This window comes from Ornithorhynchus anatinus, chromosome X2, assembly GCF_004115215.2.
Source record: "Ornithorhynchus anatinus isolate Pmale09 chromosome X2, mOrnAna1.pri.v4, whole genome shotgun sequence".
Classification (NCBI taxonomy): domain Eukaryota; kingdom Metazoa; phylum Chordata; class Mammalia; order Monotremata; family Ornithorhynchidae; genus Ornithorhynchus; species Ornithorhynchus anatinus.
Window position 1 is genome coordinate 13,671,093 of NC_041750.1, and position 25,260 is coordinate 13,696,352.

General features: G+C 47.4%; 1 protein-coding gene and 1 non-coding gene across 7 annotated transcripts in view; both read right to left on the reverse strand.

Moving 5' to 3' along the window:
• Nucleotides 1–25,260, reverse strand: part of CSNK1G2 (casein kinase 1 gamma 2) — a 114,005-nt gene that overhangs the window by 25,250 nt on the left and 63,495 nt on the right. For all 6 annotated transcript variants that reach the window (XM_029052435.2, XM_029052433.2, XM_029052436.2 and 3 more), the window contains one exon: nucleotides 6,455–6,495. In XM_029052435.2, the coding sequence (XP_028908268.1) occupies nucleotides 6,455–6,495 (41 nt within the window). The remainder of the gene's footprint in view (nucleotides 1–6,454; nucleotides 6,496–25,260) is intronic.
• Nucleotides 20,950–21,087, reverse strand: LOC114807510. Its single transcript, XR_003755570.1, has one exon. It is a non-coding gene; the product is annotated as a small nucleolar RNA SNORA7 (small nucleolar RNA).

The window sequence follows — 25,260 nt, forward strand, 5'->3', positions numbered from 1 at the left end:
CTCAGGGTTGGAAAGGGTGTTCAAAAGATCACTGTGGTGGTCTTGCCATCTCAAAAAGATTCTCTTTGCCTCCCTTGAAGGTGGCTCCATCCGACCAGCGTCATGGTAGTCTGCATGGGATCACGAGAGCTTCTTTGGGGATGAATCCCAGTTTGGTAGTGATCGGCAGTAGATCCTAGATCTTTTGAGCCTGAGCCTCCCAACATTTTTTAGCTTCACTTGCAGGTCATGTAGTGGATTTCTGTAGGTCTCTCTGTCAGGAACATGGGCAGCTACGAGGTTTGGATGATGCGTGTCTTACTTCACTGCAAATAGCTTGTAAGTCTCTGAGTTACTTTCAGTGAGCCAATCTTTGTCCCTTGGTCAAATCCAGTCGCAACGGCATTCTGGCAGCTTTGGGATACGCCCAGGTGTTTTTCACGCCGATACTTGTCAACAGACTTCCTTGGCCCCATAGGACTGCTTCTGCCATCTCCAAAAGCTGGACATCAAGCCATCTGGATGACTTGGATGCCTCTTTTTGACACGTTGGCTGTATCGGTAATAGTGGTGGCAATAATGTATTCATTAAGCATTTAATGTTTGCCAAAAGCACTGTGCTGTGCATTGGGGTAGACCCAAGATAATTAGGCTGAACACTCTCCCTGTCCCATATGGGGCTTGCATTCTAAGAGCAGATACCTTATCCCCATTTAACAGATGAAGAAAATGAAGCACAGAGAAGGCAAGTGACTTGCCTCAGGTCATGCAGCAAGCCAGTGGCAGAGCTAAGACCAGAACCTGGGTCTGCTGACTCCCAGACCTGTGCTCTTTACACTAGGCCACGCTGTCTTCCTTGCTAGCTCAAATATGGAGTGTACACCAATGGTCAGTTCAGTGAACTGCAAGTCCTGCTGCTGGATGCTCTCCTCTGATCTCAGGCCATCCTGCCCTGTGTGGACTCCCTACCCAACTTCGCCTCTCTTGCTGCATAAATCCTCACCGTCCATTCTATCCTCTGCCCAACACTCAAGTCCCTCAACTCCCTCTGACCATCTTGCAGCACACCTGGATCACCTCCACAGTACACTTCCTTCACTCTTGCCACATGGGGCTGTGGGAGGAAATCCAGGCAGCAGGCCCATTTTAGCCATCACTCAAATTCATCCTCACCTGCTAAAACTCTGCCCTCTCCTTCACTCAGCACCACTACTTCTCTTCCCTTATTGACTCCCATGTCTAGGTTCTTAACTCCCTCCTGAATTCCCCAGTGTCCTGAGCCCCTTGCTCTCACTCCTAATGACCTGGCCAACTACCTTGGGGACAAAACAAGCCATTAGGGGTGACCTCCTCAAAAGATTTCCCCACCTCTTCTGATCCTTCCTACCCCCTTATTCACTCCCTCATCCTTCTCTGCTATATCAAGAGGAGATGTCCCACCAGCTTTCAAAATGTGCCTCCACCACCTATACCTCCAACCCCCATCCCTTCTCACCTCCTAAATATATTTGGGCCCACTCATTTCCCCTCCCTGACTGATATCTTTAACTGTTCACCTCTGATGGCTCCTTCCTCACTGCCTTCAAACATGCCCAGGTCTTTCATCCTAAAAAACAAAATCACCTTCTCTGGACCCAGTAGCATCATCCAGCTCTCGTCCCAACTCCAACAGCCTCCACTTCCTCTCCCTCAACTACCTCACTGTCCCTCTACAATGCATTTTTTTTAACTCCTTGGCTGTAATGAGACCACTTTCTCCAAAGTCACCAATGACCTCCATTTGGCCAAATCTAACTCCCTTCTTGAAACACTATCTAACCTCCTTGCTGGTCTCCCAGCCTCCAACCTCTCCCCGGCTCCAATCTATAGCACGTGTTGCGGCACGGATCATCTTTCTGAAGCTTAGCTCGGACCTCATCTCCCCTCTCCTCAAACCCTTCCCCTCCTGGCCTCATGTCTATTTATACCAAGTAAAAAATCCTCCCAATCGGCTTCAAGGCTCTCCACCATGTGGTCCCACCTTACTTACCTGCTCCCTTCCCCCACTGATCCCCAACTCGCTGTCTTCATTCCTCTCAAGCCAACCTTCCGGCTGTTCCACTTTCTCGATTCTCCTACCTCCATCTCCTTGCGCACACTACTCTACTGGCTCGGAACTCCCTCCGTCCCCCTATTAGTCTCACATTTTCTCTTGCCTTCAAGACATCTCTAATTGGATGTCCTTCCATCACCTCAAACTTAACATGTCTAAAACAGAACTCCTTATCTTCCCATCCAAACCCTGTCCTCCCCCAACTTTCCCATCACTGTAGACAGCACCACCATCCTTCCTGTCTCACAAGTCCATAACCTTGGCAATATCCTTTACTCCTCGCTCTCATTCAACCAACATATTCAAACCATCACTAAATCCTGTCGGTTCCACCTTCACAACTTTGCTAAAATCCGCCCTTTCCTCTCCATCCAAACTGCTACCACTTTAATACAGTCACTTATCTGATCCCACCATTGATTACTTTATCAGCCTCCTTGCTGACTTTCCAGGCTCCTGTCCCTCCCCACTCCAGTCCATTCTTCACTCTGCTGCCCAGGTCACTTTTCTACAAAAACGTTCAGGCCATGTTTCCCCACTCCTCAAGAACTTCCGGTGGTTGTCCATCCACCTCCTCATCAAACAGAAATTCCTCACCATTGGCTTTAAAGCACTAAATCACCTTGCCCCACCTCTCCTCGCTACTCTCCTACTACAACCCAGTCCACACACTTCATTCCTCTAATGCTAACCTTTTCGTTGTACCTTGTTCTTGTTTATCTCGCCACTGACCCCTCACCCACTTCCTGCCTCTATCCTCCCCTCCGCCTTCATATCCAACATAATTACTCTCCCCTTCTTCAAAGCCTTATCGAAGGCACATCTCCTCCAAGAGGCCTTCCCTGACCAAGCCCTCTTTTCCTTTTCTTCAACTCACTGCCCACATCGCCCTGACTTGCTCCCTTTGCTCATCTCCCCTTCCAGCCCCAGAGCACTTATGAACATATCTGTAATTTATTTATTTACGTTAATGCCGGTCTCCCCCTCTAGACTGTAAGCTTATGGTGAGCAGGGAATGTGTCTGTTATACTGTACTCTCCCAAGTGCTTAGTACAGTGCTCTGCACACAGTAAGGGCACAAAAAATACAAACATACGATTGACTATCAGACAGACCACAGCTCTTAAATCCCACCTCCTCCCACAAGCCTTCCTCTATTAATTTCCCAGCACCCGAGCTAAATCATCCATTTAGTCAACTCTAGCAGTTATGAATTTAGCTCTTCTTAGCACTCGAGTATACAAGGCTACTTTACTTTTGACCTCTCTAGTTTGTAAATATGTTTACAATGGTCTCCCCCTTTGGAGCGTAAGATCCCTGTGGGCAGCAAATGTGTTACCTCATTATTCTGGACTTCCCAAGCGCCTGGTAACTGTGCACTGCACCAAATGGGCATTTAATAAATACCACCATTACTAATCTTGGTTTTCCTGATACAGTCCTCTCCTGGTTCTCAGTTAAGCAACAGCATTTATTGAGCACTTACTCTGTGCAGAGCCTTGAATCAAGTGCTCAGGAGAATACAACAGATCATCAGGCTCGCCCTTAAAATATCTCCTCCTACCTCCCAGGTTCTGGCCAGCTCTTGCCTCTGCCCCAACCCCCTAACTCCGGGGTGTTCCTCAAGGCTTGGTTCTCCCCAATGCCATGGGGAAGTCATTTGGTTCCATGACCTTAACTACCACCTCTACATGGCCCAGTCCCAAATTTCCTATTTCCTCCTGCCCCCAGGACATCTCTATATTGATGTCCTGGTAAGTGCTTAAAGTTCAGCGTGTCCAATATTGAAATCCTCATCTCACTTTCCAAATCCTCACCTCCTACTATTCTTCCCATCCAAGTTGACACCACCACTACCACCACCCTCCCCAATCCTCCAGCCCATAACCTAGGCATTATCCTCGACTCCTCCATTTCGACCCCCAACATTCAGTCAGTTCGTCATCCACCACAGTTCAAGGATCCGACCCTTCCTCTCCATCCGAACAGCCATCACATTGGTCTGGGGACTTATCAACTCCTGCCTTGACGACTGTATCAGCTTTCTTGCTGACCTCTTTGCCTCCTTGCTCTCCAGTCCATATATTCCCTCCGCTGCCTGGATCATACTTCTAAAGCATTATTCTGCATACATCTCTCTACTCCTCAAAACCTTCCCTCCCCCTTCGCAGCTGGCAGACCACTGCTCTGACCTTCTGAAACCACCTCCCCTCCAGGAGATCACTCTCTCCTCTTGTCATCTGCCCACAACTGCCACTTCAGCACTACTGGTTGACTTAAGAACTCGGGTACTCACACCATGCTGAAGTACCTACACACATCTTTCTACTCTGTTACTTCCTCCAATGGGTAATTTGTTTTGGCGCTGGTCTCCCCTCTTAGACTGTAAGCTCCCTGAGGGCAGGGATCATGTCTATTAATTCTTGTGTACTCTTCCAAGCGCTTAGTATAGTGCTCTACACACAGTAGGAGCGCAGTACGTACTACTGATTGATTGGTTGATGATTAGTCAATGAGATGCCACTGTTAAGACCGCGGGTGCATCCATGACGTGCTGGGAGACAGAAGATAGTGCTGGTGATGATGAGCTGATGTTGGGTGACAAGAAGTAGTACACCACTGTTTTTTAGCTTTCCCAATCCCAAGTGATCTGATGACTTTTTCCACCCTTCCGCCTCACTACCCACCAACGCATTGAAATCTCCCAGGACCATCAGTTTACCAGATTTGGGGCACCAGGGCAATGCGTTTACCCAGATCCTAAGCACACAACCAAATACTCTATGCTTACGCCTGCGTCAGAACACATTGCCCATCTCTGTTAGTGAGAGTTGAATAGACAAGAGTGCAAAATAGAAAAAAAATTTTTTTAAATCTAATGCCCAGATAGAAAAATGACATGACAATTTGCAGCCCAGTTCCCAATGAAAATCTTGAGGGAAGGGTTTCCATAGGACAGCCTGGTCCATAAACTCCTACTTATTGGCACTTTTCATGTGCTGTGTGGGCTGCCTTTACAATCTGTTAATAGTATTTTGACTCAGCATACCTCAGCTCCCGAGTGACTAACTTTCTCAAGGAAATGTGGGAATGTTGGGCAACTGGAAGCCCAGCCTCTGTGGCATCCTCCAGCATGGCTGCACCCATTCACTTCCCCCTTACATCTAACTGTGCAAGCACATCTGCCCATTCTGCCTACTGTTTCCTTTCCCTCCCCTCACCTAAGGTCCTTGAAGCTCTTCAGGTCACTTAAGTTTAGTTGCCACTATCGTTCAGTTGCCCCTGCTTGCAAGCTACAGGAGAGTTCTGTGGGTTAGAGGTGGGGAAGAGATGGGGGTGTCTATTCTTTGGGAAGGTGAAAAGGGGTTGGGTTCTGAGTGTCCTCAATGGCTGTGGGGCTGTCACTTATCCTCACTAGCTGAAGCCCCTTCCATGCTTCCCAGGGCAAAAGAATAACTACCTGACATGCCAGAGTTTGGGCTGCCACGCACAGACCTCTGCTCTGCAAATACTAACACAATGTTGAGAGTAGTTGGGATATCTCCCAAAAGGTTCATGGTGCTCTTCATAGATTCTCTTATTTCTCCTCCCACCAGTACCGTAAGATAGGTATGCTTGGGGCAGGATTTTTAGTTCCCATTCGAACAATGGGCAAACTTACCTTTTCTGGACTCTGGCACTCTATTTCAGTTCGGCTTCTGACCTACCTAATGCCCAGGAGTCCATTTTTCACCATACCTGGTGGCCTGGTCTAGCATGATGGGCTTACGTTCCTCTTCCCCGTTTGCCACGTTTGGAGCCCCCAGCTCTGTTGTGCTCCTACGGCAGGCTGGGGCGGGCTCCCTGGGTGCGGCTCCACTTTCTAAAAACTGAAGTGACCTACTGACCCGCTGTGTGGAGGAACGAGGGGGAGGAGGGGAAGACCCCATTGTACTCCCAAACCCCACAGGAACCTTTGAGCCAGAGGAGGCACTAATCACCTTCCCTGGATACACTAAGGACCTGAGGGACAACTCCACTTTGTCGTGCTCTAACCCAGGACTCCAGAGAGCGTGAGCGTTTCGGAACAGCTACCAAACCTCAAATGTTGCCAAGGAGTGGGGTCCAACATGAGCAGTCCCCTGAGCAGCCTGGTGGGCCTGGTCCCCCCTATTTCGTAGTTAATCTTCTCCATGCCATGAAGAATACAGACCAGGCTTCGAAACCTCCCGCTTCGACTTGAAGTCCCAGCAGCTTGCTCCTGTTTCCCCTAAGGGTGCAACTCTTCAGAAGCTGAAGATGCACACATTTCATCGGGATGGAGGGCAAAGGACTTAACAGTACCTATCTTATCCCAGGCGAACACACAAAGGGATGGAAAAAGAAAGACAAAACAAGACTTACCAATTTGATAGCTACGTATTCATTTGTATAGAGATTTTTTCCTGCAAAAAAGACAAAAAAAGAGAACATGAATACACTTGCGGCAGAGTTTAAATCAGAGCAAATTTCTCAGGTGCCCCACATTAGAAACCAACAGCATTCACCTTAAGTCTCTTTTCAGAATACGTATTAAAGTGTCAAGAAACTGTAAGTCCCAATGTGCCTAGCTTCAACTTCATTAGATATTGGCACAATCCCCCTCCTCTATACCCCACCAAAACCTACTGGCAGAATCCTCAGACAATGCATCAAAGGTTCTTGGGTTTCTGCCATGAAAATATCTTCTTGTTTGGGAGACCCTCTAAAGGTGTAAACCTTGGCATTCTTGAAAGAGCCCCAGAAGGACCACATGTCACTGGGGATGAGAAGAAAAGGTAGGAAGTAGATGGTACAATGAAGGTCCCATAGTGCCTGCTAGAGATTTCCCCACAGCTGAGCAGGATTTTCCCACCTGCTCTCCCTCCGCATTAGACTATGAACCCTGTGTAGGATAGGGATTGTGCCCAACCTACTATTAAGAAACAATCCCTGCAAAACCCAGTTTTACTTGAGGGGCATGCCTTATTGAAGCCACATCTCCTCCTAGAGGCCTTCCCTGGCTAAGCCCCACTTTTCCTCATCTTCCACTCCCTTCTGAGTCGCCCTGACTTGCTCCCTTTGTTCTTCCCCCCTCCTAGCCCCACAGCACTTATGCACATACCTCTAATTTATTTATTTATATTAATACCTGTCTTCTCTCCCCACCCCCAAAGCCTGTAAGCTACTGTGGGCAGGGAATGTGTCTGTTTATTGTTGTACTGTAATGTTGGTATTTGTTAAGCGCTTACTATGTGCAGAGCACTGTTCTAAGCACTGGGGTAGACACAGGGGAATCAGGTTGTCCCACGTGGGGCTCACAGTATTAATCCCCATTTTACAGATGAGGTAACTGAGGCACAGAGAAGTGAAGTGACTTGCCCACAGTTACACAGCTGACAAGTGGCAGAGCGGGGCTTCGAAACCATGACCTCTGACTCCAAAGCCCGGGCTCTTTCCACTGAGCCACGTACTCTCCCATGCGCTCAGTACAGTGCTCTGCACACAGTAAGTGCTCAATAAATATGTCTGAATGAATAAAATATGATTGAATGAATTTGACAAATGAGGAAACAGACACAGAAAAGTCAAATGAACTGCCCAGGGTCATAGAGCAGGCAAGTGGTCGTAGCCTAGTGGAAAGTCAAAGGACCCAGGTTCTATTCCCGGCTCCACCACTTGGCAGCTGTGTGACTTTGGGTGAGTCACTTCACTTTTTTGAGCCTGTTTCCTCATCTGTAAAATTAGGATTCAATACCTGCTCTCCCTCTCCATTCGACTGTGAGCCCCATGTGAGACAGGGACTGTACCCCGCCTGATGATCTATCTACCCCAGTGCTTGTCACATAGTAAGCTCTAGACAAATACCACAATTATTACACAGCGGGCAACTGGAGGAGCTAGGACTGATATCCAGGTCTGCTGACCTCCGTCCTGTGTTCCTTCTGCATCTTCTGTTTTAGACTCCAGGTACCACAAGAACCCCAGCTTCCTCCAAAAGAGCTCCTTGTGGGCAGGGATTGCATCTATCAATGCTCTTGTACTGTTCTTTCCCATACTTTCCCACCAAGCGCTTACTACAAGGCTCTGTGCACAGTAAGTGCTCAATGAATACCACTGATTGATTGACTGATTGATGGATTGAGTGAGCAGGTGGAGAGCTGAGATGAACCTTGATTCAACTCATCCACTGACTGCTGCCCTCCAAACACACAGAAACTGGGGGCACTAGGCCAGGCCCCAGGAAGTAGGATGGGAACAAGCCCAGTGGGCAGAGAGTAAATCAGAAAGTGGAGAGGGCAGACACAACCTTCTTCTACAAGCCCTGTTTCAGATCCAGCAGACCAAGGGAAGTTGCAACTCTAACCCAAAGCCCTGGCTTTCAGTCATTTCAGGGCCTTTTTCATCCACGTCAAGTGGCTCTATGGCCATGAATCGACTAATCTCTGCGGGCCAGAACCTGAGAACACAGCCAGTAAGAATCAGGATTATTCACTAGAGGTAGGTGGTTGGAAGGAGGATAACTTGCCTACAGGGCAGGGAAGAGGAAGATTTAGGGACTGTGATAGAAGGAGGCGATTCAATTGAAAAGTGAGTTAGTCGATAATATTTATTGAGCACTTATTGTGCACAGAGCACTATACTAAATGCTGGGGAGAGTACAATATAACAATATAATAGAGAAGCAGCATGGCTCAGTGGAAAGAGCACGGGCTGGGGAGTCAGAGATCATGGGTTCAAATCCTGGCTCCGCCGCTTGTCAGCTGTGTGACTTTGGGCAAGTCACTTAAACTTCTCTGGGCCTCAGTTACCTCATCTGTAAAATGGGGATTAAGATTGTGAGCCCCACGTGGGTCAACCTGATCACCTTGTATCCTCCCCAGCGCTTAGAACAGTACTTTGCACATAGTAAGCACTTAACAAATACTAATATTATTATAACAATATAACAGACACATTCCCTTCTTAAAGCCTAAAGGGGGAGACACATTAATATAAATAAAATTAATAAAATTATAGATATGTACACAAGTTCTGTTGGGCTGGGAGGGGGGATGACTAAAGGGAATGAGTCAAGGCAGTGCAGATGGGAGTGGGAGAAGTCGTAAGGAGGGCTTACTCAGGGAAGGCCTCTTGGAGGAGATGTGTCTTCAGTAAGGCTTTGAAAGTGGGGAGAGTTCCCCTCAAAACTCCAGCTTCATCCTCCTCAACCCCTTAGAGCCTCCCCTCCAGTAGACTCTTCCTCTCTGGGTGCAGCCTATTTCAAAGAGCCTGGGAGTCAGAAGGCTTGGGTTATAATAATAATAACGCTGGTATTTATTAAGCACTTACTATGTGCAGAGCACTGTTCTAAGCGCTGGGGTATACAGGGTAATCAGGTTGTCCCACATGAGGCTCACAGTCTTAATCCCCATTTTACAGATGAGGTAACTGAGGCACTGAGAAGTTAAGTGACTTGCCCACAGTCACACAGCTGTCATTATGATATTTTTTATGTGCTTACTATGTACCAGGCACTGTACTAAGCACTGGGGTGGATACAAGCAAATCGGGTTGGACATAGTCCCCATCCTGTCACAGTCTTAATCCCCATTTTACAGATGAGATAAATGAGGCACAGAAGTGAAGTGACTTGCCCAAGGCCACACAGACAAATGGCAGAGCTGGGATTAAAACTCATGACCTTCTGACACCCAGGCCTGTGCTCTATCCACTACGCCATGCTCTGCCACTTGCCTGCTGTGTGACCTGGGTCAGGTCGGTTCACTGTTCTGGGCCTCAGTTTCCTCATCTGTAAAATGGGGATTAAATGCCTTCTCTCCCTCTTCGTCAGCATGTGAGCCCTATGTGGGACGGGGCCTGTGGTGGCATTTATCTACCCCAGTGCTTAGCATACAGAAAGCCTTAACAAATACCACCATAATTGCTAGTACTAGAAGTATTGTGGGAACTCACAAACTTTGAGGAACCCACATAATGTTTGGGGGGAAGGAATTTTTTTGGCTTTCCTCTCTGACCGGCTGCTGAACCAGGTGGAAGTGCAGGTCAGCAACCTAACCCTCAAAAATCGCCTTTGGCTTTTGGACACTGAGGGGAGGCGGCTCAAATCCATCTCAATTCCCAGGCTGGAGGCAGTTTCCAGGGAACCTTCAGGGTGCACAAGCCACCTGGAAGCAGGTTGTGAAGGTTGGAGAGCCCCAGTGTCCCCCTTTTTCTCTGGGACAGGTCCGATTAGGGAAGGTGCCCTAGCCTGACTCAAGGCGGGTAACACAGTCCGGGGAGTCTTGGCGTTTGAGTCTCCCAACCACAGGGCAGGGAGCAGCCTTGCCCTAGCAAGACTACATAACTGCAGGCTCCCTGGAGTCAAGCCCAGGATGATTCCCCTTTGAAAGTGACGACAGGGGTAATAATAATAATAATAATAATAATAATGTTGGCATTTGTTAAGCGCTTACTATGTGCCGAGCACTGTTCTAAGCGCTGGGGTAGACACAGGGGAATCAGGTTGTCCCACTTGGGGCTCACAATCTTAATCCCCATTTTACAGATGAGGTAACTGAGGCACCGAGAAGTTAAGTGACTTGCCCAAAGTCACACAGCTGACAAGTGGCCGAGCCTGGATTCGAACCCATGACCTCTGACTCCAAAGCCCGTGCTCTTTCCACTGAGCCACGCTGCTTCTCATGCTGCTTCTCGGGTACATCACAGGGTTGCATTAGGTGGGTTTGGCTAAATCTCTCTCTCTCTCTCTCCTTCCTTCTTCTTTTCTTTCTCTCCTTCTGTCTCTCTCTTTCTCCACCACCCCCCACCCCCCGCAGCCCCCCAGCCCTTTCTTCCCTTCCCCCGCCAAGACCCTGTACCAAGTTCTGAGGAAGATACAAGATGATCAAGTTGTCCTGATAGGGGCACCAAAAGGACACTTGAAGAAACAATGAGATGGTGGTTCTTGAATCTTTTCTCATCTCTAACTTTAACCTCTACCAACCCCTTATAGACATATTCTTGATGAATTTACATAAATCCCCCTAAAGCCTTCGGGTATCTTTGTCCTCTACAATATGCTACGGTAACAGAATGTATATGCTCACCATCCACTGTGTAACCAAGTGCTTGCTTCCTCTCCTTCCTCCATCTCTTGCCATCTATTTCATTGATGTAACTGAAAACATCAGTTACTATATCTCTTTAAAATTCCTCCATCTCTCTAGCCCCACCCTCCTCCTGCCCCCTCTTTAACTCTCTCTTCCTTCTCAGCAGCATCTCAAGAGGTGATCTTCCCCCTCCTCTTGAAAATCTACCCAACCTCCTCACCTGACTTCTCTCCCACATACCTCCTCCCACAAATCTGTGTTCCCCCCAAGACCTACATTCTTTTGACCCCATCCAATTTTCTCATATCATCATGTCCCATTTAGCCTCCATACCCAAACAATCTTCCTTTGATGACCAAATCAACACCCTGAACACCTCTCTCTCTACTGAACTCAACGCACTCACTCCTCTATCCCTTGGTCGATCTCAGACCACTAACCCACAGCAATGGATCATCTCCACAGTCCGCTTCCTTTGTTCTTGTGCATGAGCTGCAGAGCACTGCTGGCAGAAATCTAAATATCAGGCTGAACTTGTCTACTTCAAGTTTATCCTTGCGTGCTTTAACTCTGTTCTCTCCTCTGCTTGGCAAAATTATTTCTCCATCCTGACTGACACTCATGCAGATTGCACTCATCAGTTGTTCCAGACATATAACTCCCTCCTCAAACCACCTGTCCCCTTGCCTCTCCCATCTCTTGCCCCCTGTGACTTGGCCACCTACTTTAATAAGAAAATCAAAACTAACAGGCATGATTTCCCTAATATCTCCCCTGTCCCTCCCCAGTTCCTCCCTTCTCCTGCCCCTTCAACTCTTCCATCTTTCTCAGAATTATCTCAAGAGATCTCCTGGCTTTTCCTAAAATCCACCCCCGCCCCCCACCACCTGAAGACCCGATCCCATCCCTATGCAACTTATCAAAATGCTTCCCCCTCTCTTCTTCCCTCCCTAACCACCATCTTCAACTGTTCGCTCTTCAATGGCTTCTTCCCCACTGCCCATGTCTCTCCAGGCTAAAAAAAAAACCCCTCCCTTGACTCCACACCTCCCTCCAGTTATCACCATCTCCTTCCTACCATTCCTCTCCAAACTCCTTGAGCAAGCTGACTACACCCATTGTCTCCCGTTCCTCTCATCCAATTCTCTCCTTGACCCCCTCCAAATCTGGCTTCTGTCTCCATTCCACTGAAACCACCCTCTCAAAGGTCACCAATGATCTCCTTCTTGCCGAATCCAACGACCGCTACTCCATCCTAATTCTCCACGATTTCTCAGCTGCCTTTGACACTGTCGATCACCCCCTTCTCCTGGAAACGTTATCCAACCTCGGCTTCACTGACACTTGTACTCTCCTGGTTCTCCTCCTATCTCTCTGGCCCTTCTCCTTGGTTTCTTCTGTGGGCTCCTCCTCTGCCTCCCACCACCTAACTGTGGGAGACCCCCAAGGTTCAGTTCTGGGTCCCCATCTATTCTCGATCCACACCCTCGTCCTTAGAGAACTCATTTGTTCCCATGAATTCGACTGACATCTCTTTGCAGATGATTCCCAAAACTACCTCTCCAGCCCTGACCTCTCTCCTCTGCAGTCTCACAATTCCTCCTGCCTCTCAGGACACTCTTCTTAGAAGCTGACTTTCCCATCACTGAAAACATCACCACCACCATCCCTGTCTCACAAGCCTGTAATCTTGGCGCGATCCTCAAGTCATCTCTCTCATTCAACCTGCACATTCAGTCTGCCACCTAATCTTGCCAGTTCTTCCTTCATAACATCTCTAGAATCTGCCTTTTCCTCTCCACCCAAACTGCTACCATGCTAATCCAAGCACTAATCATATCCCACCTTGACTACTGCATCCAATGATCTGGCCACCTATTTCATCACAAAAATCAACACAATCAGGTCTGAGCTCCCCAAAGTCACCCCTCCGCCTCTCCCCTCGCCCCCACCAACCCTCTCCCCTACTTTTCCATCCTTCCCTGCAGTATCCTCAGAGGAGATCTCCTCCCTCCTCGCAAGTGCCACCCCCTCCACCTGCACCTCGGACCCCATTCCCTCTCACCTTATTAAAACCATCGCCCCTGCCCTCCTCCCTTCCTTAACTTCTATTTTTAACCACTCAATCTCCAATGGCTCCTTCCCCTCTGCCTTCAAACATGCCTACGTCTCCCCCATCCTAAAAAAAACCCGCTCTTGACCCCACTTCCCCCTCCAGTTATCGCCCTATCTCCCTACTACCCTTCCTTTCCAAAATCCTAGAACGAGTCGTCTACAATCGATGCCTAGAATTCCTTAACTCCCATTCTCTCCTAGACCCCCTCCAATCTGGCTTCCGTCCCCTCCACTCTACCGAGACTGCTCTCTCTAAGGTCACCCATGACCTCCTTCTTGCCGAATCCAATGGCTCCTACTCCATTCTGATCCTCCTTGACCTCTCTGCTGCCTTTGACACTGTCGACCATCCCCTCCGCTCCAAACAAAAACTCCTCACTCTAACCTTCAAGGGTCTACGTCACCTTGCCCCTTCCTACCTCTCCTCCCTTCTCTCTTTCTACTGCTCACCCTGCACACTCCGCTCCTCTGCTGCCCACCTCCTCACCGTCCCTCGGTCTCGCCTTTCCCGCCGTCGACCCCCGGGCCACGTCCTCCCGCGGTCCTGGAACGCCCTCCCTCCTCACCTCCGCCAAACTATTTCTCTTCCCCTCTTCAAAACCCTACTTAAAACTCTCCTCCAAGAGGCCTTCCCAGACTGAGCTCCCCTTCTCCCTCTACCACCCCCCCTTCACCTCTCCGCAGCTTAACCCTCTTTTCCCCCGATTTCCCTCTGCTCCTCCCCCTCTCCCTTCCCATCCCCTCAGCACTGTACTCGTCTGCTCAACTGTATATATTTTCATTTCCCTATTTATTTTGTTAATGAAATGTACATTGCCTTGATTCTATTTAGTTGCCATTGTTTTTACGAGATGTTCTTCCCCTCAACTCTATTTATTGTCATTGTTCTTGTCTGTCTGTCTCCCCCAATTAGACTGTAAGCCCGTCAAACGGCAGGGACTGTCTCTATCTGTTGCCGACTTGTTCATTCCAAGTGCTTAGTACAGTGCTCTGCACATAGTAAGCGCTCAATACATACTATTGAATGAATCAGTCTCCTTGCTAATCTCCCTCTCCAATCCATACTTCACTCGACTGCCCGGATCATTTTTCTAAAAAACTGTTCGGTCCATATCACCTCACTCCTCAAAAACTCCTCAATAGTCTGTCCGTCTCCCCCGATTAGACTGTAAGCCCGTCAAACGGCAGGGACTGTCTCTATCTGTTGCTGACTTGTTCATTCCAAGCGCTTAGTACAGTGCTCTGCACATAGTAAGCACTCAATAAATACTATTGAATGAAAAACCTCCAGTGGTTTGTCCATCCACCTCTGTACCAAACAGAAACCCCTTACCATCAGCTTTAAAGCATTCAATCAGCTTCCCCCCGCCCAACCTTACCTCGCTGATTGCCTACCACGACACAATCTACACATTTCACTCCTCTAACACCAACCGACTCTTGGTATCTTGATCTTGTCTTTCCCGTTGCCAAGCCCTTGTCCACATTCTCCCTTGGGCCTGGAACTCCCTCCCACTTTGTGTATAACAGACCACTACTCTCTCCAACTTCAAAGCCCTTCTAAAATCACATCTCCTCCAACAGACCTTCCCTGACTAAGCCCTTCTGCCGCGCCTATGCATTTGGATCTGTACCCCTCAAGCTCTTGATATTCACCCCACTCCCAGAGCACTTATGTACATATCCTTACACTCTCCCATTTCCCCTAGCTGTAATTCATTGTAATGTCTGTCTTCCCCTGTAAATTCTAAACTCCTTGTGAGCAGGGTTCACATCTACCAACCCTATCATATTCTCCCAAGCACTTAGTACATGCTCTGCATACAGGGAGCACTCAATACACACCACTAATTGATTGGCATTGACATTTGACATCGTTATACTCTGTCATTTCCCCTGTAATTTATTTTAATGTACATCTGGTCCACTAGACTTAAAAGTCCTGAAGGTAGGAATCGTTTGTGCCAACTCTGTTGAATTTTCCTTTTCCAAGCTGTTGGTACAGTGCCCTGCAAACAGTAAGCACTCAGTAAATGCCAGTGGATTGATTTTGTTAGATTTGAGCCCATCAACCTCTAGTTTTAGAGTGCTCTCTCATTCTGGTTTGTGGAATTTGCTGAGCAATAATTCTGTCTTCTCCCCATTTTCATACTTCATGATTTTGCAGGTTTTAATCATGACCCCTCTTGGCCTTTGTCTTTCCAGGCTGCAAAGTCCCAATCTTTTCAGTCTACCCTCATACGGAAACTGCTCCATCTCAGTCCTATCATCCATCTTCTCCATATGTTCCACTTGTAATGAGCTTCTCCAGAGGCAGCAACCAGAATTGCATACTGTAATCCAGGTGTAAACATAGAGCTTGGTTTATAGAGTGACAAAACTATGGTATTAGGCAGTTTGGCAGCCACCACACAATGAGCTGATGATTTGAAGGCACAGCTAACAATGACTGTGAGATCGCTTTCCTGATTCATGTCTGATAGCTCACAGCCCATCGTCAGACAGTTACAATTCCTCATTGAAGATTCTTAGTTAGAAAGTCTCAGGCCTAAGATTCGTCTTTCAGTCTCAAAAGGGGACCCCATTATACTTTGGATTATTTTTCCCTTAAATGAATGGCTAGTGCAGAGTAATTGTCAAGCAAAATGAACTAGAAACTAAGCCAAACAAAGGGAATTTAGCTGAGCCTGGCAGATCATTAGGAGTAAGTGTTCAATAAATATGACTGATTCTTACTGTGTGCAAAGCAGTGTATTACGCACTGAGTTGGTAGTCAGGTTCCCCATCTACAATGAGCTTACAAGCTAGAGGGGGAGACAGGCAATAATATAAATAAATTATGGATATGTACATAAGTGCTGTGGGGCTGAGGGAGAGGTGGATAAAGTAACTGTAAAAAAAAAATTCAGCAATGTGCCTCAATTGAAAAGACGGAACAGCCTAGTTACTAAATGGAGAGCAAGAGTTCTCCAGTGAGATCCCAGACTGTGCAGCAACTTTCACTGTAGGGTAAGGAGTAAGGAGTAGGGTAAGCTTCTTCCTGTGCTCCCCCATCTGCCCTGGTTCATCCCCATCCCTGGGGCAGTCGCTGGAGGCTGAGATGGAGAAGGGGGAGATGAGGGCACAGCTGATAAAATTATTTTTAAAAAACAAACTAAAACCCTTTAAAGAGCCAGTTAATGATCCTAGTTCAAGCTGGTGGGGAAAGGGGAGGAAAGAGGGCATGACTGGGGCGACCACTGGGAAGAAGTCTTTCTAAGTTGAATTTTTAGACATGAGGCAAAAAATATGAATTGATAATCAGAAAGTCACTCAACACCAATGAAATAAGAAGAAAGCTGTTTCTCGTAATCCCAGCAGAAAAAAATCCTTGAATATGCTTCTAAGTGCAGGGAGGGGAGGGGGTATGCTGGGGTGCAAAGGAAGCAGAGTGGGTCAAATTGGAAGCACAGAAAAAGAATTACTGTCTGCAAAAAAGTACTTTTCCAAGAGAATTTGCTATGCAGAGGGAGAAGCTGAAGATGTAAGCAGTGTGAACCCAGATTGCTGCAGCCTCAGAGAAATGGATGCAGCCTCTTTTTTAAAAAAAATTATAGGGCTACAGAATGAGTAATTTCCCCATTCCTGTAATTTAACTGCCTCTGCACCCCCACCTGCTTCAAGTAGCAAAAGAATTTCATAGATTTCCTTATTGCTTTTCACTTCTGCTGTCATGATGATAAAAATCAAAATCAAAAATAAATACCCAAAAAGCAGACTCAATTTCTGGTCTACTTGTAGAACCAAGGCACTGGGATGAAAGGCAAAAAGTTCTGTCTGAAGCCAGTGGGAGAAAACACATACACTCACCCAATACAGCTGGGTAGAACAGGACTGTATATTTACCTGAAATTCATAGCTGATACAAAATTCTCAGTTGAGAAAATGGTTTAAACCTGACCAAACGTTTTACCAAGTAGCAAAACGAACTGGTTTCAGTTTGTTCGTTTGTTTCTATGGAATTTGTTAAATGCTTACTAAGTGTCGAACACTGTTCCAAGCACTGGGGTTGATACAAGTTAATGAGATTGAACACAGGCCTTGTCCCACTTGGGGCTCACAGTCTAAGTAGGAGGGAGAACAAATATTTAATCCCCATTTTGCCACTGAGGAAACTGAGGCACAGAGAATCTACCTTACCAAGATCCCACAGCAAGGAATTGGCAGAGCCAGGGTTAGAATCCAGGTCTTCTGACTAGGACGGTGCTCTGCACAAAGTAAGCACTCAATAAATACGAATGAATGAATGAATGACTCCCAAGTCCGTGATCTTTCCACTACATAATGCTGCTGCAGTTTCTCCTTTTATCCCCACAACCCACTTTCTGCATAAGAATTAGTAATGGGACTCGAAGGAAAGCATTCAGAGGCAGAAGAAACAGCAAAGGGCTGGGATAAGCCACAAATTGGATAATCAGCCACTGTCGATTTGTGGCTCAAAGAGTTTCGACAACAGATGGCAGAGGTCCTGGAGCCCAGTTTAATACAATATTTACAGGCATAATACAAACTAAAAAGGAGCCATCTCATGGCCTAGGACAAGTAATGATGTACTCACGTTGAGTAGCAAAATGGGCTTATTCACTCTACCACTTGGCTATGTTCAAAGGAGAGATTGAGCTGGTTAGGGAGGAGCACAAGAGGGTCTTTTTTTCCATATTTATTTTGTAGGCCTGGCTTTTGGCATTTTGTAAAAAAATACAAAACAAAACAAAAGAAAAAAACCCTCTGCCAAGCTACTCCTCCTTTGGGGAATCTGTTTCTATTTGAAAATTCATTTCCAGTTTTGCTGACTCAAATGGGGGGGGGGGGGTGTTTGTGCGTGTGTGTGTGTGTGTGTGTGTGAGAGAGAGAGAGAGAGAGAGAGAGAGAGAGAGAGAGAGAGAGAGAGAGAGAAACAGAAAATATAAGCCAAATACAAGGCAAGGCCAAAGGAGCAAAATGGAACCAGCACAGATGACAGAGAGGTGAAGAATATATCAAATGATAAATAACTTTTATGCCTCTCCAGATTCCCTGAGGGAGTTGTCTTCCCCAGCTGCTTCCACTTCTCCAGTTCCCTCCACCCCTCCAATCTTGGTTTCCACCCCCTTCGCTCCACGGATACTGCCCCCGCTAAAGACAACAATAACCTACTTCTTGGCCAAATTCGATGGCCTCTACTCCATTCTAATCCTTCTCAACCTCTCAGCTGCATTCCATACTGTGGACCACCTCTTTTCTATGGGGGAAAGTGCACAGGCCTGGGAATCAGAGGACCTAGGTTCTAATCTTGGCTCTGACACCTGTCTGCTGTGTGACCCTGGGCAAGTCATTTAACTTCTCTGTGCCTCCATTTCCTCACCTGTAAAACGGGGGTTAAGACTGTGCGCTCCATGTCAGACAGGGACTGTATCCAACCAAAGTATCGTGTATCCACCCCAGCGCTTAGCACAGTGCCTGGTATATAGTAAGCACTTAACAAATACCACAATTATTATTATATCCAAATGGCTATCATGCTGGTACAAGCTCTCATAATATCCCGACGGGATTATTGTGTCAGCCTGCTCTCTGATCTCCCTTCCTCCTGTCTCTCCCTGCTCCAGTCTATTCTTCATTCCGCTGCCTGGATCATTTTCCTACAGAAACACTCTGGGCATGTCACTCTCCTCCTTAAAAACCTCCAGCGGTTGCCTATCAACCTCTGCATGAAACAAAAACTCCTCACTCTGGGCTTCAAGGCTCTCCATCACCTTGTCCCCTCCTACCTCACCTCCCTTCTCTCTTTCTACTGCCCACCCCGCACGCTCCGCTCCTCTGCCGCTCACCTCCTCACCGTCCCCCGTTCACGCCTATCCCGCTGACCTCTGGCCCACATCTTACCGCTGTTCTGGAATGCCCTCCCTCCTCACCTCCACCAAACTAACTCTCTTCCCCTCTTCAAGGCCCTACTGAGAGCTCACCTCCTCCAAGAGGCCTTCCCAGACTGAGCTTCCCCTTTTCCCTCTGCTCCCTCTCTGCTTCCCCTCCGACCTCTGCTCCCTCCCCCTTCCCTTCACCTCCCTTCAGCTAAGCTCTCTTTCCCTCTGCTCCACCCCTCTCCCTTCCCCTCCCCTCAGCACTGTGCTCATTTGTATATATTATTATCCTATTAATTTTTTTAATGAGGTGTACATCCCCTTGATTCTATTTATCGTGATTATGTTGTCTTGTTTCTGTCTGTCTCCCCCGATTAGACTGTAAACCCGTCACTGGACAGGGATTGTCTCTATCTGTTGCCCAACTGTACATTCCAAGCACTTAGTACAGTGTTCTGCACATAGTAAGTGCTCAATAAATACTACTGAATGAATGAATGAACCTTGGCATTACACTTGATTTGTCTCTCTCATTCAATCGTATTTATTGAGCGCTTACTGTGTGCAGAGCATTGTACTAAGCACTTGGGGGAGTACAATCTAACAGAGTTGGCAGACATGTTCCCTATCCAAAAAGACGCTTTTAGTCAAGGGACTACACTAGAGGAACTATGCTGGTTACACATTCAATCTGTCACCAGATCCTGTCAGTCCTATCTTTACGGCTTCTCTAAAATCCACCCTTTCCCTCCATCCAAACTGCTACCACCCTGATCCAAGCACTTTTCCTACCCCACCTTTACTACTGCATCTGCCTCCTAGTTGACGCCCTTGCCTCCTGTGTCTCCCCATTCCAGTCCATACTTCACTCTGCTGCCCAGACCACTTTTCTAAGAAACACATTCAGTCCATGGTTCCCCACTCCTCAAGAACCTCCAGAGGAAGCCCATCCACCTCCACATCAAACAGAAACTCTTTACCATTGCCTTTAAAGCACTCAATCAGCTCACCCTCTCCTCCGTTGCTTCACTGATCTCCTACTACAACCCATCCTACACGCCTCTATTACCAACCTATTCACTGTACCTCCATTTTGTCTGTCTCGCGGATGGCTCCTCGCCTAGGTCATGCTTCTTGTACAATGGACTACCACTCTCCCCACCTACGAAGACTTATTAAAATTACATCTCCTCCAAGAGATCTTCTCCAACTAGGTCCTCATTTCCCCTATTCCCTCTCTCGTTGCCTATACGCTCGGATATGTATCCTTTAAGCACTCGGTATTAACCCCACCCTCAGATCCACGGCATTTGTATCTTGTCTTATGCTGTCGAGTTGTCTCCGAACCATAGCAACTCCACAGACACATCTCTCCCAGAACTCCCCACCTCAATCTGTAAACATTCTGGTAGTGTATCTATAGTTTTCTTGGTAAAAATACGGAAGTGGTTTAATAATAATGTTGGTATTTGTTAAGCGCTTACTGTGTGCCGAGCACTGTTCTAAGCGCTGGGGTAGACACAGGGGAATCAGGTTGTCCCACGTGGGGCTCACAGTCTTAATCCCCATTTTACAGATGAGGTAACTGAGGCACCGAGAAGTTAAGTGACTTGCCCAAAGTCACACAGCTGACATGTGGCCGAGCAGGGATTCGAACCCATGACTTCTGACTCCAAAGCCCGTGCTCTTTCCACTGAGCCACGCTGCTTCTCCATTCCCTGTTTACCATTCCCTCCTCCGCGCTCTGCCCTCGACTCTCTCCCATGCCGCTGCTGCCCAGCACAGGTGAATTTTGACCTGTAGCAGATTGCCTTCCACTCGCTAGCCACTGCCCTAACTAGGAATGGAATGGGTACGCCTCTGCTTCACTCTCCCTCTTATAGCCGAGACTGGTAGAGTACTGGAAACTTTCCAGGTGCGATCCTGAGAGGTAGCATTTATGTACACATCCAGAATTTGTATTATCTTTCTCCCCCTCTAAACTACAAGCTGCTTATGGTTAGGAACGTGTCTACCAATTCTGTAGTATTGTACTCTCCCAAGCGCTTAGTACATGGTAAATGCTCAGTAAATACCATTAAGTGCTCAATAAGTATCCTCCCAAAAGTTACAAATGACCCTCTTGCCAAATCCAGTGGCCTCTACTCCATCCTTATCCTCGACCTCTTAGATGCCTTCAACACTGTCGACCACCCCCTTCTCCTGAAAACATTATCCAACCTTGGCTTCACTGACACTGCCCTCTCAGGTGCTTCTCCGATCTCTCTGGTTTCACAATCTCAGTCCCTTTCACAAGCACCTCCTAAAACCTCCACCCTCTAACTGTGGGTATCCCTCAAGCTTCTATTCTCCATTTACACCCACTCCCTTGGAGAACTCGTTCGCTCCCGTGGCTTCAACTACCATCTCTATAAAAGTGATTCCAAATCTATGTCTCCAGTCCTGATCTCTTCCCTTCTCTGAAGTCTTGCATTTCCTCCTGCCATCAGAACATCTCTACTTGGTTATCATGCCAACACCTCAAATTTAACATGTCTAAAACACAACCTTCCCACCCAAACACTGAACTCCACCTGACTTTCCCAAGACTGTAGACGGCACCAACATCTTTCCTGTCTCACAAGCCTGAAACCTTGACGTTATCTTCAACTCATCTCTCTCAGCCACCCCACATATTCAATCTATCATTAAATCCTGTTGCTTCACCTTCACAACATCGCTAAAACTCGCACTTTCCTCTTCATCCAAACTGCTATGTTAATCTTAGCACTTGCCTATTCTGTCTTACTGTATCAGCCTCCTTGCTGACCTCCCTGCCACCTGTCTCTACACACTCCAGTCCATACTTCACTCTGCTGCCCAGATCATTTTTCTACAAAAATATTCAGTCCATGTTTCCCCACTCCTCAAGAACCTCCAGTGGCTGCCCATCCATGACTGCATCAAATGGAAACTCCTTTCCATCAGCATTAAAGCACTCAATCACCACACCCCCTCCTACCTCACCTCGCTGCTTTCCCACTACAACCCAGCCCAAACACTTCATTCCTCTAACGCCAACCTACTCAATGTACCTCAATCTTGTGTATCTCACCACCCTAGAGTAACCTTGAGGGATACCCTTGCCCGTGCCCGGCTTTTGGTCTGGAATGCTCTCCTTCTTCATATCCCACAGACAATCACTCATCCCACCTTCAAAGCCTCTATTGAAGGCACGTCTCCAAGAAGCCTTCAATAAGTTTGTTGTGGGCAGGGGACGTGTCTCCGGACTCTGTTATATTGCACTCTCCGAAGCACTTAGTAAGTGCTCTGCATAAAATAAACACTCACTATATACGATTGATTGATTAAAAGTCCAATCAACTGGAAAGGACGATAAACATTTCATCCAAATATTTACAGATATAGAATTCCTCTGGTTTAAAGACATCACTGCTGGTGAAATTCAGCTGTAACTACATATGTGGTCTCAGTTGGAAAACAGTAACTTTAAACAGTTGAATTTCCCCAAATATATATGGCTTGCAGCAATCGTGTGTGGAGCACCTTGAAATAGAAAAGAATCAATCATATTTATTGAGAGTTTACTGTGTGTGGAGCACTTTAGTAAGTGTTTAAGAGACTATAATATAACAGATTATGTAAACAAGTTCCCTGCCCACAAGGAGCTTACAGTCTAGAGGGACAGACCTTAATATATATAAATTACAGATATATACATAACTGCTGTGGGGCTGAAGGTGGAGGGAATAAAGGGTAAAAATCCAAGTGCAAGGATGATGTGCAAGGGAGAGGGAATAGGGGACTAGGGCTTAGTCAGGAAAGGCTTCTTGGAGGACCTGTGATTTTAATGAGGCTTTGAAGGAGGGGAGAGTGCTGGTCTGTCGGATATGAAGGGGGAGGGCTTTCAGGGACAGAGGTGGAACTTGGGCGAGGGGTTAGCGGTGAGACAGATGAGACAGAGGTACAGTGAGGGTTGTGGCATCAGAGGAGCAAAGTGGGCATGCTAGGTAGAATAGAAATGTACAGAAATCACAGGGGCCCATGAGTGGAGAGGAAGACTGGAGAGACCGTCATCTGATATGCTCCAAGCCCAAACTGCTACAACTTTTGCATCGAAAAGTGGCCTCCAAGCTGCCAACACAGCCAAAAGTTAGACTCAGGGAGAACGAAGACAACCTGCAGAGAAGCCGGAGCAGGAAACTGCATCAGCAATCTCCAATACAAGTAGCAAAAGGGCACTGAAGGCACGGAGATACTGTCTACCAGGCAGCCACTAAGACGTAGTGCAGGGCCAAGCGATGTCACCTAGATTAGGTTAATGCGAATGACTCAAGAGATTAAAAAGTCTACCGGCGGCTAAACAATTACTGCACCAACACATCTTGCAAAACCTCATGACTCAGACAAAAGTGAGGCTTCCGGGAACCTGCATCGTGACATGTAAATTAAGACCAGGAACTAGCGGGGGATGCCAAAGCAAGAGCAAGCCCAGACTAGGCAGGCCACCACGCAATGAACAACTTCTGGCCATCACTGAAGAAGTCACGTGGCCCTTCCCATGCTGTCACACAACCTCTGAAGGATAAGGATGGCTCCAGCCAAGCTGACTTCGGCAGCAGCTCGTGCGGCATGGTTTGCCACAGCCAAGGTTCTGCAAAGCCTCGGAGCATGGGGGTCTTTGGAGAAGAATGTAGCTTTGGCTGGTGAGTCCTTACTTATTGGCTGTGCCCAGTAGCCAATGTGAAGATTCAGATCTTGGCTCACTGAAACGGAGTGAACCCAAATATCCAACTGATTATCAAAAGCAACCCCTTTATTTCTTCAAATGGCGTTTTCCCTCAAAGATCCAAGTTTCTATTGAAATGAATATCCCCCGAATCTCTTCAGCAGAATCAACTGTCCTGGTTGGTTACTTGGGGTCAAGTGAGGGATTCTGCCCAAGAAGATGCACTGAAATGTGCTGCTAAAGAACATCCAGGCTCACAAGCCTGCCAACCTCCATCCATGGGGGAAGCATGATTTCCTTCCGAAAAATGGGTGGGACTAGAGGAAGAAATCCAACATCTACCCAAAAGAACAGGGAATGGAAGATGATCAATTCGTAGTTTTTACTGAGCATTTCCTCTGTGCAGAGCATTGTTCTAAGCAATTGGGAAAGTACAAGAGTTAGCAGGGTTAGTCCCTGCCCTCGAGGACTATACAGTCTGGTGAAGTAGACAGATGCTGAAATACATTATATGTAGGAAGAAGCAACGGAATTAAAAGCTATGGAAATAAGTACTCCAGGGGTCAGGGGGTGAGTACCCAAGTGTCTAGTTGATGTGGAAGTGGTGAAGTGACAGTAGGGAGAAAATATATTGGGAAGATGAGAGATTAATCAGGGAAGGCTTCCTGGAGGAGAGGTGATTTCCAAAATGGCCTTGAAGATGGGGAAAGCAGTGTGCTGGGGTGGCTGATATGTATGGGGTTTTGGAGTGTGCAAATTGTAGGGGGAAATAAAGGAGCAGAAGGACAGGGTGGGGCGGTTGCAGGCAGTGACCCGGGAGTAAATGAAGAAATTACGGTGAGAGGCTCAGATCAAGACAGTTACTAGTGGTGATGGCGGCAGAGACGGCAGCAGCAGCAGCAGCGGAGCCAGAAGAGAGGATCTTGAAAGGCGGAACAAGAACATGACGATCCCATCGCTTCCACAAAGAGTGTCGAAACCACAGATGCAGAAGAACCAAAGGGAACGTCAGGGAATGATCAAAAGCATCAATCACGGTGGGGGGGGAGGGGGCAAGTCTACTTCTCCCACCCCCTGTGCTCACGCTAAAGTACCACCAAGAATGTACCCCTTAAATTGCAGGGAGAGATATTAAAATGAATTACGGATATGTATGCGCAAGGGCAATGCATAAGGGAGAGAGAGTAGTGGGAAGTGAAGACTTAGTCTGGGAAGGCCTTTTGATGGTGATGTGCTTTTAATAAGGTTTTGACGGTGGGGGTGGGGAGAGTGATGGTCTGTTGGACATAAAGAGGGAGAGAGTCCCAGGCCAAAGGCAGGACATGGGCAAGGGGTCGGCGGCGAGATGGATGAGATGGAAGTACAGTGAGTAGGTTG